This window comes from Etheostoma cragini, chromosome 7 (assembly GCF_013103735.1).
Source record: "Etheostoma cragini isolate CJK2018 chromosome 7, CSU_Ecrag_1.0, whole genome shotgun sequence".
NCBI classification, from domain to species: Eukaryota; Metazoa; Chordata; class Actinopteri; order Perciformes; family Percidae; genus Etheostoma; species Etheostoma cragini.
Genome location: NC_048413.1, coordinates 6,424,212 through 6,439,793, shown reverse-complemented (window position 1 = coordinate 6,439,793; position 15,582 = coordinate 6,424,212). Strand labels below are relative to the sequence as shown.

Sequence of the window (15,582 nt, the reverse complement as noted above, 5' to 3'; positions counted from 1 at the left end):
TGATGCAGTTTAGGGCTGGGCAATATATCTCTGATATCAAAATGAGAAATCGTCTAAGATTTTCCATATCGTAATATCGTTATGTATTAAAGGTTGTCTTTTCCTGGTTTTAAAGGCTTCGTTATAGTAAAGTCCTATTCTGAACTTACCAGACTGTTCTACTATTTGCCTTTAGACAGTCATTATAACCACATTACTGTTGATTATTTATCTAAAACCTAGTTGTGAAAATATTTTGTTAAATCACCAAACATACAATATCTTGCGATATTGACTTCAAGGTATTTGGTCAATAATACTGTGATATCTGGTTTTCTCCATATTGCTCAGCCCTAATGCAATTGCATTCACAGTAGCAGGCGTTTGTTTATTTATTAATTTATTACAGGTGAGTTGGACTTCGTAGTACCTTGAGTTCTGCTGGTCTTTGTGCCTCAGGACTGGGGAACTTGTGGTGGAGTTGCTGCTCTCTTCTTCCTCCAGCTCGTCTTCCTCGCCCGGCGTACATGTCTTCAGACTGTTCTGCTGGCGGAGGACCTCCTCACTGCGAAGCCTCTGGTGCTGATTCTGCAGGGTCATTATACAGCCACATTAAGTTTGTGAGCCATATTAGGTATGTCACCCACACAGCGTATTTCCCTCCCGGCTCCATAAGTTAAACATTTAATAAAATAACTGAACCGGCTCTCCAACCTGGACATTGCAGATTGCATCGACCCAGCTCCGCCCCTGGGTGGCGCTGTTGGCTTGGAAAGTGTAGGCTGCCACTGCACTCTTGAACTCATTGAGGTAGATGAGGATGAAGGAGCCTGCAGAGACACAACACACAGCAAAAAAAGTCAGCATTAACTGGAAAGAAGTCACAGCTAATTAGCCAGTGTCGTGCCATTCAGTTGAATGACGTAGCTGTTAATAATCATAGTCATCGGTGGCAGTTCTATATTATTTAAGCTTCAGTTAGTAACCGCAGCTCATTTTAAAAGCTTAACTTTCACACTGAAACAAATCTAATTAGATAAGCAATCCATTTTTCAAGTTAAATCTGCAATAACCACTGGTTAAAGCTTCTCAAATGTTTCATAGTAGCATAAAAAACATCTGGAGCTTTCCCTAAAAATATTTGAAGGCATCTGATTTCTGGCAATCCTTTGATAAGAGATATAGAAGATAAATGCAATGATTATTTTCTGGATTAATGGATTAGTTGTTTGGTCTGTAAAATGTCAGAAAATGAGGAGAAATGTAGATCAGTGTTTCCCAAAGCCCAAGACAATGTCCTCAAATGTCTTGTTTTGTCCACAACTCAAAGATATTCAGTTTCCTGTCCCAGAGGAGTAAAGAAACTAGAACATATTCACATTTAAGATGCTGGAATCAGAGAAACGTTACCTTGTTCTTCATAAAAAAAAATCACTCAAATCGATTAACAAACGTACTTAACAGGTTGCCAATCTATTCCTGTTTGCAGCGCCATGAATATATTTATCAATAATATGTCTCAACTGGTCATTAGCTGCATCCCAATGTTCATGTGAGCACTCACCAGGGTCTTTGAGCTCCTTACAGACGACATTGTGAATGAGGAGAGGCTGGCGGATGATTTTGACTTTCTCCACTCGTTTCACTGGCTTGGTAATCAGCAGCAGGTCGGTGAACAGGACACAGTACACATCCATCTAAGGAAGAGAAAGTAATCTCAGATCTGACCGAAACATCTCTTTTTGTTCTACGGGTCCACCATTTTATGTGAATTTTATGTGAGGCGACTGTCAAGCAAGCATAAAGAAACCAGATGTAGACTGTAAAGAGCTCATCATGTGTTTTACAAGCAGTGGTGTGAGTCACTCTTACCCTACTGTCTTTGCCCTCTTTCATCCTCAGCGCTCCCTCAAGATGCAGCTGTCGAGTCTCCTCCGAGGAGATTCCTCTCATGGGAGCCATGAGGTCAAAGCAGTTGTACTCCTTGAGGATCTGACAGGAAAAAGACGAAATAGCATGAAGCTGAAATAAGATCAGTTACGGCTTTTATTGAGGAAAATTGTCTTGGGCAGCCCAGAGAAAAAAAGTGGCGACACATCACACTACAACCTCTTAATAACCTTACTTAACTTCACACACACACACACACACACACACACACACCTCCTCCCCCCCCTCATATTGCAGTTTACCCAGATTGCACATTCCCCATTAAATCATGATATGATAATAACTGAAACACAATGCCGTATTAGAAATTGCACATCCTTCACCAGCCATAATGTCACATTAAATCACCTTTTTCCTATGACAATGTCTCTTAATGAAGAGGCGGAGTAAGGATATTTAATGTAGGAAATCTTACATGACGTCTCCTATCTGACAGGGCTTTTTTTCAAAGAAAACGTGGGAAAGCATTGGCGCTCCCATGAATTGTTTCTCACCTTCTCCACTTCTTCACTGCTGCCCTCCACAGCCTCGTAGGAGTCGATACGGGCAGAAATGGTGGCTAGCTTCTGCTGTTCCTGGCGCTGTCGCATCCGGGACTCCACGCTGTTGATGAAGCCCTCAACTGCGGCTACCTTCAGGAGGGAAACACAGGAAGTACACGGTCAAATATTTTTCTGTGGCGGTTTGAAAAGCATCATATGTTATCCCTTTTTCTTGATCCTACACAAAGTATTCTGATCCAATACCACACTAAAAACTCTTACAAGTAAAAGTCCTGCTTAGAACATGTTACTTTAGTATTATCAGGAAAATATACTTAAAGTATTAGAGTTAAGGGTAGTCAACACAGACAATTCCTCTGTGATTGTTATTACATCACGTCATTATATTAGTGCCTTTTATATATTATATCATTAGATTATTATTATGTGTGCATAAATGTAAAAGCAGGATTTAACTGTTCATTTTTCTAGGTCATTTTGAAATTCTAACTAATGAATAATTTTCTCCATTTTTCGATTGAAAAAAAAAAGCCATCTCAATTACCCAGAGCTCAAAGTGACACCTTAACATTGTTTAATCCAACCAACAGTTCTAAATTCAAGTAATTCAAGGAAAAGCAGCAAATGTGTTGTGTGCCAACATCTTAATTAGTTAAGTAACCCAGTAACCAAATTTGTCAAATGGCAAGGAATTCAAGTTTCAATATTTCCTGCCTCCACAAACAGAAATACTCCAGTACAAATTTGAGTTCCTCGTACTTAAATGTGCATAGTTGCATTGCACCACTGTCCTTACCATGCTGCTGACAATGTCGCGAGCCGACGGCTCGTCCGTCTTCTTGAGAACACTCTTCAGTAGGAGCGGATATTTGGTGAGTCTCTGGTGGGGCTTCGCCAACATGTCGGGTAGCTTTAGACGGTTACACTGCTTATGAGTCTCTGCCCACTGAATTGAGTAGGAAAAAGACAGGAAATCAAACATTTTGTGAGCCAAAAGATATGAATATATGAAGACAACTAACGAGGAGAGTGCTTTTTGTATCTGGGATCGGTTTTAAGGCGAGTGAGAAGAGAGGACTGACCGTGACGTAGGTCCTGAAGAGCTCATTGTCCCTGAGAAGCGTGCGCATGTTCTCCATCAAGCCCTCCTCCTCCATGCAGTAAAGGATGTAGGGCTGGAACCTGGAGCCAAACTGAACACACACAATAAACGGAGACATGCGTCAGAGATATTACTAACATCAACATGAGGAAAAAACATATTTACTTAGGACTCAGTCTAAAGCCAACACTGTATTGTGCAAACTGCTATTTTGTTTTGTCTAAAATGAAGAGAAAGACTGTGTAGCTCTGCAATGTGCATGTATTGGGTATCCTGGGTACTGGCTCATATTAGAGTTCTGTTTCAGATAAGGTTTATTTTTCATGTTGTATTTCCACAAAACTGCAATAAAAACTGTGATAAACATTTGTAAACAGTATGTGGTTTTAGGTTCATCACAGTCAACAACAGAAACTGAATAATACAGTTGTGTAAGAGTATTCAGATTCTTGAAGTAAATGTACTCTAATCTTTAAAAGTATAACAAATAAAAGTAATCATCATGCAAAATGTCATTATTTTATATAATACTATATCTCAATTGGCTTATAGGTGTGATAACGCAGAGTTATCAACCAACTGGCTACACAACACTGGGCCGTGTTGTGTAGCTTACCTGAAAAATGTGCTAGCTAAAACGTACTTAGCACTGGCCTTTCCAGCTGCTGTAGCTGAGGCTAACTTTCATCATAAAACTACACAGAGCCAGTGCAGATATTATTTATCAATACAGTAACAGTGTGTGCTGTTGTAGTGTCACACATCGCAGTTGTATAAACCTTTTTAACAGTTGCTAAAGCATTGCAGCCAACAAGCTAACGCTGAAAAGCTAAGCTAGCTAACCAAAATTAGAAGACTGAGAAAGAAGAGATCAAATCATACTGTCAAAGATAATACAATACAATAAAGTCCAATACTTATTTCCATTAAGAGCTAAATTACATAAAAAGAGTAAAATAAACTGTTTATCAACTAAACTATGGGCATGGTCTAACTAGTTTTTTTAAAGACTAGCAAAACACTTTAGTTTTTAGGCGTTTACACTCCATCTCAGTAACCGTACTATTTATTGATGCATTAAGTTAGATTTTTTCGGTTGTCTAACATTTTACTGCCTTCTGTTGGTTCAATATTATTGAGCATTTTATCCTTAAAACAGCTTATAAGCCAAACTTTAACCACACAGAAGATTTGGTCGAGGTCGTTGGCTCTGACACACCAACTCGACGGTTGACTGTCCAATGTGCCTAAATGAAGGCCGACGGCCCCAGCCAACCGACGACGGCACCGAACACAAACAGACTCGAGTCACAGACCTCGCCAGACGGGCGATAATCGGGTTGGTGCGTCAGGGCCTTAAGACCTCCAGTACAGGAACTGATCATAAATGAGCCTGTTAAATGACTCTGCCTATTTAACAAAGCCCCAAACCTATCAGCGCTGCATAGTAAAGTCCACAGGGTCATGGAGATATTGGTATATATTTTACAATGTGTTTACTGACCGTCCGGAAGCCGTGGTAAAGGTCCGTGGGGTCGAGCAGAGTGCGGCCCTGCCTGGCCTTCTCCAAGACGGGCAGCATCACCTGGTTCCACAGGGCTGTGTGGAGGCAGACTATCTCCTGGATGTTACTGAACAGCTTGGCAGGCTCCACCTCCGTCAGCAGACCGCTCTCCTGCAGGTTCAGCAGCCCACACAGGAACAGCTGTAGAGGGTGATACGAAAAAATAGGAGTTTATACATTTTCTTTAACACACAAAGCTGACATAAAGCCTTTAAATCCAAAAGGTTTAAGGCTTAACCCCCCCAGAAACGTCGTTTTGCTAGGTGGCAAGTGGCTTTTTTGACAAGGGCCCAGCTCAGTCACAGACTGATGGCAGCAAGAATCATGGACAGAATTGTGGAACTGAGAGCTTAAAAATACTATAGGACAGATTCCTTATGGGAACTTATCAGTGCTAAAATTTGATAAGATTTAAAATTATAAATACATCCAAGTTTTCAACCGAGCCGCCCCGCTGTAACTGTAGTTAAAAACACATCTTCAAAATAGACAAAATAATTCTCTGTGGCTTAGGCCTGGTGGGGGGCAACGTAGGCCTCGTGGGCCACAATGCTTGCATTATACTGGGGGGAAACCCTGTTCTTTTATACAGTATATGGTGTAAATGCACAGTGTATGTGAGTTTAATTCTAAAGAATAACCTGGCAATTGCCGCTGAATTCAGATAACTTGGTTAGAGAGCTAAGGTGCCACGACGAGAGGCTCCAATCCTAAAATTTCAGTGGTTGCGCTTTGAAAGATCAGCAGTATCTGTGGTCAAAGTTGAAACAAATTTGACCTTTGAGCGCAGCACTCAGTTGCAGTTTTGAGTGGTGCGCCACGCCAAGGGTGGCGCTCCACCTAGCTCTCCCCACAGGAAAACAATGATCATGTGTGGGCTGCTTCACTGAGTAGTGATAAAGGCAACTGTCTATTCTTAGACCTTAAAAACAGGTTCATTGTGTGTCTTACCTCAGCACAAAAGCCAGTTTGTCTGTTTTAAAAGAAACAGCCAGACTTCTATCAGTACACGATCTTCACATTAGTTTGCACTTACATCAGTGATGACTCGGAGTTTCTTTATGTAGGTCGCCTCAGTCTGCAGCAGCTCCCATATCGCTTCCTGCTGGTGGAACTGTCGCCTTGTCAACGTCTACACACACAAACACAGATATATTAATAAATATAAGTAAAAATACACTCAGAGAGTTTAAATGTGTGAGCTAAACTGTTGTGCACTGACTGTGACATTACCCCTGTTATTATCAGGTCAAGGTTTTAGGTGCACTGAAATTCCATCTAGCAAAATTGATGACCCTACCTACAGTAAATACTATAGAGGCAGAACAATGTTTAACAGCTATAACAATGAAGTATGTAATAAAGAGCCCTCTTTGTCTGCAGCCCGCTGTGCAAACACAGTGTCTCATTGGAATCCTTTGCTAATGTCAGTCGGAGCATCCACTTATCATGCACAAGTGCAGAAGTTATAAGTTAATTATAATTTGCCTGAAGGCAAGCGATCCCTCTGTGCACAGATGAAGATGATGTACTATATAGACACTACATTATTAAACTGGAATAAACAGAGGTGGCTAAAGATGAAAGAATCTGTGAATATTGGTAACTTATAATTATTTATTTTCTCCACTGCCCTTTATGTCATGGTTTGTGTCAAACATTGTCACGAGCTCAATATGTTGTGCTGTTAGATGTTGTTGTTGAGTCATGCCACGAGGGACGGTCATGTAAAGAAAACTTTTCGTTCATGCTCTCAAATACGAGAATAACTTGTTCTGATAATTTCCAGTTGCTCACATGACCAACTTTCTTACCAGACAGCATCAGTTTAAGCCCTCAAGTCATGGTTCATGTAACTAGCTGTCGGGGGTGAAAGCACACCCAGTACATGGGACTGTACAGCAGCTGAGCGATGATATCGCTGTCCTGATTACTCACGTACACATTAACAGGTGGTAGTCACAGCCAGCGTGCGGCAGCTGTTATCCTTTACATTGGCATGTGCGGGTATGGAAAGCAGTGCAATGGTAAACCGCGTTATAAGCATCATTCATGGAAAGCAGGCGTCAGGGCAGGGCAGGCCTGACAAAGACACATGATGAGGAAGTAGGAGACAGGCGCATACCGAGAAGCAGGATGCCAAACCAGTGACTTTTTGTTTATGTGAACACTCATAAGGGATTGCCTGAAAATTATTATTAGGTAGGGCTGACGGGGTATTGTGCTTTTTCTTTATGCTGAACCGACTATTAGACCGACTTTGTTGGGAGAGTAGGGCAGGATCCTAGGCTGGATGCCAGCCAAACTTAGCCCCGGCCACAACATTCAAGGTCAGGAAGTTTGGTCTGGACTTGATCCGTTGTGGAGTAATTATGCTCCAACAAGAGCTGTTTGGACCAATGAGGGCAGGACTGATGAAGGACAGGTGACCGAGTCAACCACGTCACCACAGAGCTGTTCGGTTGAATTTGTTTACAACAAAGTCAGCTGCCACTCAAGAGTTTAACGTCGCGTCTGTTATAGATGATATCGACAGCGAGCACATTTTAAAACCCTCAACCGGCCGTCTCAGCTGACATAAGCCAGCTGATGGTGTCGCTGGGACTCAGCTGTTCCAGTGCAGAGGCTTAGAACGTAAGAGACGTCTCCTGTTTCAACAGAGAAGTCAGCTGCTAAGGTTAGCTATAAACTATAGAAATAAAATGATCAATAATCCATTTTACTGTTACGATACAAACAGCTGTACAAAATGGCAGAGTTTTAGACTGAGCCTCAACAACTGCCTTAAAGCACGGTGACGTTATATGGTGGAGAGAGATGGAGAGAGACTGAAGAGAGGGAGCTCCCAGCTGCGTTAGAGCCATGAATCAGAGAAATAAAACGCGTTTTCACTCTAGCAAGCATCTTACTATCATTAACACTATCCACATTCATAAATACACAAAACAAATGATATATCCAGCTACAAACAAGTCGGAAGTTACGACCGAAACGCAAAGAGTGGTTGTTATGGAGACGATACATCGTCTTGTCTCATTGGTGTTGAGTTCCGTTGCTCTGATTGGTTGTAGGTCTATCCAATGAGAGCAGAGGAATTTATTTTACTGGTTTGGTTGGGACACGCCCCATAACCCCAGTATCAGACTCATATTCTGACTGGAGTAAGAGTATGACCACGTCAGGCTAGGAGAATCCTATCATTTCTTATCAATTCTCACTTGCAGAAAATCATTGGAAAAAAGGATGAAATGTAAAAATAATGACAAATTATTGAATTAACATTTCAAGGTGGAATGTTGCAATTAGGGTATGCCATTTTCTTAAACCAGTCTTTTTTAAGTTATAAATGGTGAATCCAATGGTATTATATTAGATAGATAGATAGATAGATAGATAGATAGATAGATAGATAGACAGATCGATAGATGTCAAGAAAAGTAGCAAATCCAATATGAATAACACTGTGGGGGCTCTTGCTTTTTATTTCTCAAACCAGAACATAATTCTTCAATGTTTGCCTATGATCTTAGCTCAAGAACTGCTCAATGAATTTGATTCTAGCATCCGGTGTGTGCGTGCACTATCTGCCCACCCCAACCCCCGGCCTGCGTGTGCTGTACCTCTGGGTTGTCCAGCAGTTTCTGCCAACTGTCCTCCAGGGCCAGGTTGGTCTCCTCCTCCTCCTCCTCCCACGAGTCGTGGTGGAAGGAGAGCTGCCGCGGCACCTTGGGCAGCCCGAACATCATGTAGGAGTGGAGCTTGCTCTGGAGCTGCTCCAGACGGTCCGCCTCCTGCCATGACACACAAACCATTACACAAAAATGAAATAAAAGCCTAATCTGTTTAAACAAGGTTAACGGCATGACAGCGAGAGGAGATGCCAAACTAACTGTGCATTTCTGTCCTTTGTGTGTCGGTTTTATTGTCACACTCAAACTGTAAGTAAAGATGAGTCCAAGCATTAGCATATAAATCCTGCTCTTACTGGCGCCGTAATTCTTAAATCCAACAGTAGCTGCTATTGAGGGCTTTGTTCAGTCTGGCGGCCCTTATGTAGTTATGAAAATGAGCTCTGTGCATTGAGACCACTTTAACAATAGAGGACTAGGGAGTGGGGGTTGAAGCTACGGTGGGGAGGGGGAAGATGGACCAGTGGTTTATGGGTCATGAAACCTTTCAAAAACGTACTGTTCTACGTCCATTAATCGCTGAGAAACGGTACGACTGATTTAGGAGAAACGTGATCACAGATCAGCACTTCTTTTCAAAGTTTTGTGGATTTGTGAAAGGATGGCCTGAGAGTGGTTAATCCCTACAATATGGAGGGTGCAAGAGGTCCAGGTCCTGGTGAAGGATCTCTGGCCCTGGAGGGGTTAAGGGGGACATTTAGGGTGAATAGAGATGAGACAGGCAGTGACAGGTGACTGACAGATACTGTGTCCATCTGACATCTGCTACTGTGCAGGATGTGACCTCAGGAGGGGAGATACAATGGGAGCGTGTGGGCGTGTATTAGAATAAAAAATGATTATTATTGTTGAAATCCACTGATACAGAAGTTAAAGTAAAGGTCTGACACTTTGTGATTTTGCTTTCTTGGTAAATAGGGATCTTTAGAGGTGCTGGAAGGCAGACTTTGTTACCTTTAGACAGGCTGACGGTTTCCCCCTGCTTCTTTTATTAAGTCTTTATGCTAAGTTAGGTTGGCCAGAGGAGGGAAGTAGCAATCTTCTCATATAACTCAGCAAAAAAATAAGCAAGTAAGCAGTTTTAGGAAACTTTACTTTTATTTTTTAGGGTAAAGTTTTTTAAATCAAGAAAACGTGAGATATAATTGAAGGAGGCTTTTCTTTGCCTACTCATTTTCAGAGAAAAGTATGTGAGCCAACAACACGAGACTTTGAAAGGAAATTACCTCACCAAAACTTGGAGAGGGGGGGGTATAGCCTCCTGAGCCCCTCCCACTGCTGCTTGCTACCGTTTTCTTAGCTTTTAATGTTTGTTTTGGAAAAAAAAAATGGAGCCATGTCTGGGAAACACCTTTGCTGCCGACAGCTTTTTCAATTTCTGTTTAACAGCCAAGAGAAAGTGCACTGCTTTGCTTTAAAACCACTCTCTTATATTTCCTGTGATCTTGGTCTGATCTGTGTTACCTTGCCAAAGGGCCCCGCTCCAGTGTTGGAGCTGAAGAAGCCACTGAAGCGACTGGCGGCGCGGTTCTTCCAGCTGTCAGGGCCGCCCCCGATTCCGGGCAGAGAGCCCCCGATCTGTCCCAGAGAGTCCGGGGTAGGAATATTCGTCTCTCCCAGGAACTCTGTCATGTTCTTCCTCCGTCGAGCCTGACCCTGCAAGTCGGAGAGGAGGACAGACAGAAACATTTACAACGTGTAAAAAAGGAACAATTTCAATAACAGAAAATGAAAGAAGACATGAGGCAGAGAAGCCTTGAGGGATTTTGCCACCTCAGGAGGAAGAACAGAAGTTTCCAGACGGACGGAAAGAGACAATGAAGGAAAGAGAGAAACATATAAGGACAGGATAAACAGGAAATCAGAGGGGAATTCTGTGCGAGGGATGACATCAGCAGGACCGTTAACGCTACCCTAATGATCACACACAAACAGGAGAGGGAAGGACTGCCACTTCCTCACAGTGAATGCTCATGACATCATAAGGAGCAGGAGGGAGGTTGTTCCATAAGAACAGACAGCCAGAGTCTGGCCATTGTCCCCCCCCCATTGTTACCCTGTCAGCAGGCCCTGCCGAGCAGCCTCACTCATCAAGTCTCTGTCCCCTTTACGAGCAGCGGCAAAGCAAACAAACAGGGGCCACCTCAGTATCTGAGGAAGCAGTTGTTTTTACCGTTAGAGTGGGAATCTGGTGCTGGGGAGTCAGGCCACCGACCGACCCACACACACTTCCAACACAGTGACAAGGAACTTACATTCCAAGACACTGACACTGTTGCTGGAACTAACCGGCCATTCCAACGAAATTCTTTCACTGATCACCCCCTTCCTCCACACACACAAAAACAATGCAACCAAAATACGAAAGCCCAAAGCTGCAATGCTGTCGGGTATCAGAATCAGATTCAGCTTAACGGCCAGGTTTGCGTAAAAAAAGAAAAAAAATGTAACTCCGGTTAATCTTTGCCCCCAAAGTACAACGCTCACTTAACACATAAAGAATCATAACAGAAAGGACAGTTAGAAATATGTTAAAAATACCATTAAGTATACAGTATAACAATACAGTAAAATTTACATTGACAAGAAATATACAACATGAATATAGAGAAGGAAGGAATAGTGCAGTATCAGTATAGTCTGAGATTTAAGATTTAAATATAGTGCAAGGCAGTTCAATGCAATGGTGATATACAGACGCCAGGATGTAGTTTTGGTTTCAAAGGAGGTCCGAAAATCCCCCCCATTTCAAATTATATCAATACAGCAAATAACACATCATGAGACTGGCTGAAAGGCTTCACATAGTACTCTACTTTAGGGCTACCACTTTTTGAGGTTTTACAAGCTGCATTACAGTAAGTAACTTACCAGACTGTTATAGTTCTATTATTTGCCTTTACGCAATTGGTCATTAAATCCACATTACTGATGATTATCAAAAAATGTCTTATTTAAACTTCAAATATTTTGTTAAAGCACCAATAATCAACCCAACCATATCTGCAATATCAATACCGAGGTATTTCGTCAAAATTATCTTGACATTTTATTTTCTCCACCTCGCCCAGCCCTACTCTACACCGATTTAGCATTGCACTCGGCTGTGGCACAGTGGCCGCCTATCGGAATGTTGGTGGTTCGATCCCCGGCCCTGTAGTCCCATGTCAAAGTGTCCTCGGCCAAGACACAGGACCCTGGGTTGCCCCCGATGATGCGCCATCGGACTGTAAATGTGTGTAAGTGTTTATCTGATGAGCCTCGGCCTCCAGTGTCTGAACGTGTGTGAATGGTTCCTTTACTACGTAAAAACGCTTTGAGTAGTTGTTAAGACTAGAAAAGCTATATGAGAACAGTCCATTTACATTTTCTTGGACAACATTGTTGGACCTTGTGATGGACAGTTTCAAACAAAAAGTCAAGTCATTCAAATAGCAGCAGAAACAGAGATCTTCTTCACGTCTTTTCCATTCCAAGCGTTCTTCGCCCTCGTCCAAATGCCACTGGGCCACAGAAACACTGCAGAGCACTCGCTGCCGCTGGTTAAGCTTATTGCAATATTACTGCTGTAAGCATGTGGTAGTAACTAAAAGATGAGCATATCAAGATTTTTAACTGACCCCTCTCTTCCATCATCTGAATTAAGGGGGATGGATAGAAAGAAAACACAGAAGATTGAACTGGAACAATGAGGGGGGACAATAACAGGACATTCAAGCTTTGTAGAGATGGAGACAAACTGCACAAACAAGCAGACCGAAAAGGCTGCTGAGGATGTGCATCACAGCTCCTAGAGGTAAACACTTCAGATAAAGACTTATTCAAGAATTTAAGTTAAATATTATCAATAGCTCTGGTCAAATTCTCCTGCATTGCACGGATTACCATTTTAGGAAGAAAATGTCTAACTAGAGTTGCATCACAAGATAGTAAATCTGAGTGTGTAGGTGGGGACCGGGACGGGGGGCTCCTTTTATCTTTATCTAAACAATAATGGTTGAAGAGGGAAGTGACTTAAAGTTTAACATGTTGGCTTTAAAACCAAAACTAAAGTAAAAAGGAAATGGGACAAACGTAAAGTCGCTGCGGTGAAAGGGAAACAAGCGTGGATCCATTTATGGATTTCTTTTTTTTGGGGGGGGGGGGGGAATCTGGGCCAACTGGCCAAGGACACAGGTGTTAGGAAGCGTTCAGTCTCCATGGACAAAGGGGGAAAGTCTGGACCCTGTACTACTGACAGCCCACCGCCGGGCAAAGTGAATCCTGATTAGATTAGTCTGTGTTCACAGTACCTGACAGCACTCTGCAAAGATACTCACACCTCCTGTGATAAAGACAGAAAATGCTTTTCTAATACTTTTCATAAAGAAAAATCAGACAAACTTAAAAACAAATGTACTGCAGTTACAGATCGAGAAAGCAAGCATCTTTACCAAGAAACTAGTCTCCCAAAGAACTGGAGAAAGGCCAGGAAGTGGCAATTAAAAAAGGACACAGGGATAGAAGTCCGACAGTTTCCCACCACGTTAACAGTGCTCACCATTGAAGCCAGAGGCATGTCAAAAGTAACAAAAACCATCCTAATCCTTCAATTGGATTCATGGATCGCAGCCCATTCTGGAACCAGCTGCCGCGCTCTCAGCTTCTCGTCTCCTCTCTCTCTCTCTCTCTCTCTCCACATCCACTGTGGTAAACACACACATCCACGCTTTGCCGAGTTATGACGCTGTATCAGTCCGGATAGCTAAGTGACGACTGTAACACCGCCAGGTTATTATTATTTCCCCCGTCAAGAGACTTGTGTTGAACTTCATTCGGTCCTGAGGCGTCCCTGTTCCAGCTGACAGGGTCGGGGTTGCGGTGTCTGGCGGCCGCGTCCTGCCGTGCTCGACAGCAGATTCTCTTTGAACAGGGACGGGTCTCTGTCCTGTCCTGCTGTCCAAACAGTCAGTGGTTGCATTTCATACAGACACTGGGACGAAGTCATAGCAACCAGGAGGATCCTGCCTCATTGTGTCGGGCAGGAAAGAGGAGGCAGGGCCGGGGTGGAAAAAAAAGGGTGGCTGATCTGAATGTTTGGAGGTGGAGTCAGGGTGACAGCTTGTAGGGAGCTCCCTGATTCACACATCCTGGGTCCCTTTAGGCCAGTCTCAGCAACTAACCACTCACTACTTATGCAAAGTTAGCATTCAGTCCAAGCAATTACCTAAATGAAAACCCAAGACAATGACAGGGTGACTTTAAACTGACGGGGCGCTTCAGTATTAACTCTTATTTGAAGTTGCTCCACTCTTCTTTGTGCTATCTCAAATCACTGTTTTGCCTGGAGACCTTTGAACAATGCCATGCTAGCTGGCCAAAACAAGGAACAAGAAAGAAATGCCCCGATAATGACCAAACGGGAAATTCCCTTTGTTTACTTGCATGTTTCAGCACATTTAATAAGCTGCTTATCCGCAGTAGATAAGCAGAAGCCCAGTAGATCCTTCAGGAGCGGTAGGAAAGTAGGAAAACGTTGCAGAGGTGAAGCTATTTAGTCGATTGACAGGAAATTAATCTGCAATATTATGATAATCCATCAATCGTTTGGCTTGTTTAATCTCCAGGTTCCAGCTGTCCAAATGGGCCGTCTTTAAAGTAACTTTGTGACCTGAGTAGCTCTTTTAACTCTTGGACAGACAAAACAAACAATTTGAAGATGCCTCGTTGTGCTCTCAGAACGTGCAACGGGCATTTTTCACAACGTATTTGACATTTGATAGACTAAACGATTCACCAAAAAAAGAAGAAAAAAAATAGTTGAAGCCCTAAAAAGTATATTAACACTTAAACAATTTGGGTCAGCCCAAGCGAATACACCCTCATAGTAAACTGTAAGTGGTGTCTGTCTAATTATGTTCACAAGGTTCCCCTTGTTCCTCCTGTGTAAACGTGTCACTCAGGACAGAGGTTAGTTGGATCGGAGCTCTCTTCTGTTACTCGTTGCGGGGACTGCGATCTGTGCAGTGGGTCTGGACGGGGGAGGGGGAGGGGGAGGGGGAGGGGTCAGTCAGGCTAACCATATCAAGCCATGTGTCCCCTCACAGCCTTATCTTATCACCGGAGTTTGTGGCATTAACCTTGGCCCGGAAAGGAGAATCTCTTTAAATGGGAAGGGATTGTATTAAAAAAAGTGGTGACAGAAAAAGAGCAAAGCCCCCCCCCCCTACACAAACACACACACACAGGCACTTCTCTTTCTAACACCCCCCTCCCACTCCCACGCTACTGCCTTTATGTTAGTCAACTGATAACAACTCGCCTTGATCAGGTGGGTTGATTAACGATGGGAAACCAGCGTGACACTGTCCTTCCTGAAAGCCTGGACACACACAGACACACACACACAGACACACACACACACACAACCAGGAAATGGAAACTAAAATAAACCCCACTCGGTGGTCAACACATGTAAGGAAGTAAACAAGTATTTATTATACAATGAATAAAAGACATAAGACCACAACGGAAGTCATAAAATCAGACCCCTGGTCTTACTAAAAGCCTGTTTAAATAAAGTTTTCAACTGCTTTTTAAAAGAATCAACAGAGCCTGAACAACGTAAAGAGACCCGCTGCTGGACTCACGGCCGTTTCAATTGCAATAACCAAGAAAAGTGGCGCGCTCTCCGCCTGAGGGGAAACTTGGCTCCTTTTAACATGACCCCCATCATTACAGCAGCTTACATAATGACATCTCAGGCACCATCACACTTCAGCCACTACACAAATCCCCCCCCCCCCCCCCCCCCCC

General features: G+C 43.0%; 1 protein-coding gene across 7 annotated transcripts in view; it reads right to left on the bottom strand.

Annotated features, from left to right (window-relative positions):
• The window catches only part of plekhg5b (pleckstrin homology domain containing, family G (with RhoGef domain) member 5b), an 83,209-nt gene that overhangs the window by 3,223 nt on the left and 64,404 nt on the right, over positions 1 to 15,582 (bottom strand). For all 7 annotated transcript variants that reach the window (XM_034877279.1, XM_034877278.1, XM_034877277.1 and 4 more), the window contains 11 exons: positions 10,252 to 10,443; positions 8,719 to 8,889; positions 6,135 to 6,230; positions 5,039 to 5,239; positions 3,515 to 3,625; positions 3,229 to 3,378; positions 2,424 to 2,561; positions 1,852 to 1,971; positions 1,544 to 1,676; positions 694 to 809; positions 410 to 567 (listed from right to left, as the gene is read on the bottom strand). In XM_034877279.1, the coding sequence (XP_034733170.1) occupies positions 410 to 567; positions 694 to 809; positions 1,544 to 1,676; positions 1,852 to 1,971; positions 2,424 to 2,561; positions 3,229 to 3,378; positions 3,515 to 3,625; positions 5,039 to 5,239; positions 6,135 to 6,230; positions 8,719 to 8,889; positions 10,252 to 10,443 (1,586 nt within the window). The remainder of the gene's footprint in view (positions 1 to 409; positions 568 to 693; positions 810 to 1,543; positions 1,677 to 1,851; positions 1,972 to 2,423; positions 2,562 to 3,228; positions 3,379 to 3,514; positions 3,626 to 5,038; positions 5,240 to 6,134; positions 6,231 to 8,718; positions 8,890 to 10,251; positions 10,444 to 15,582) is intronic.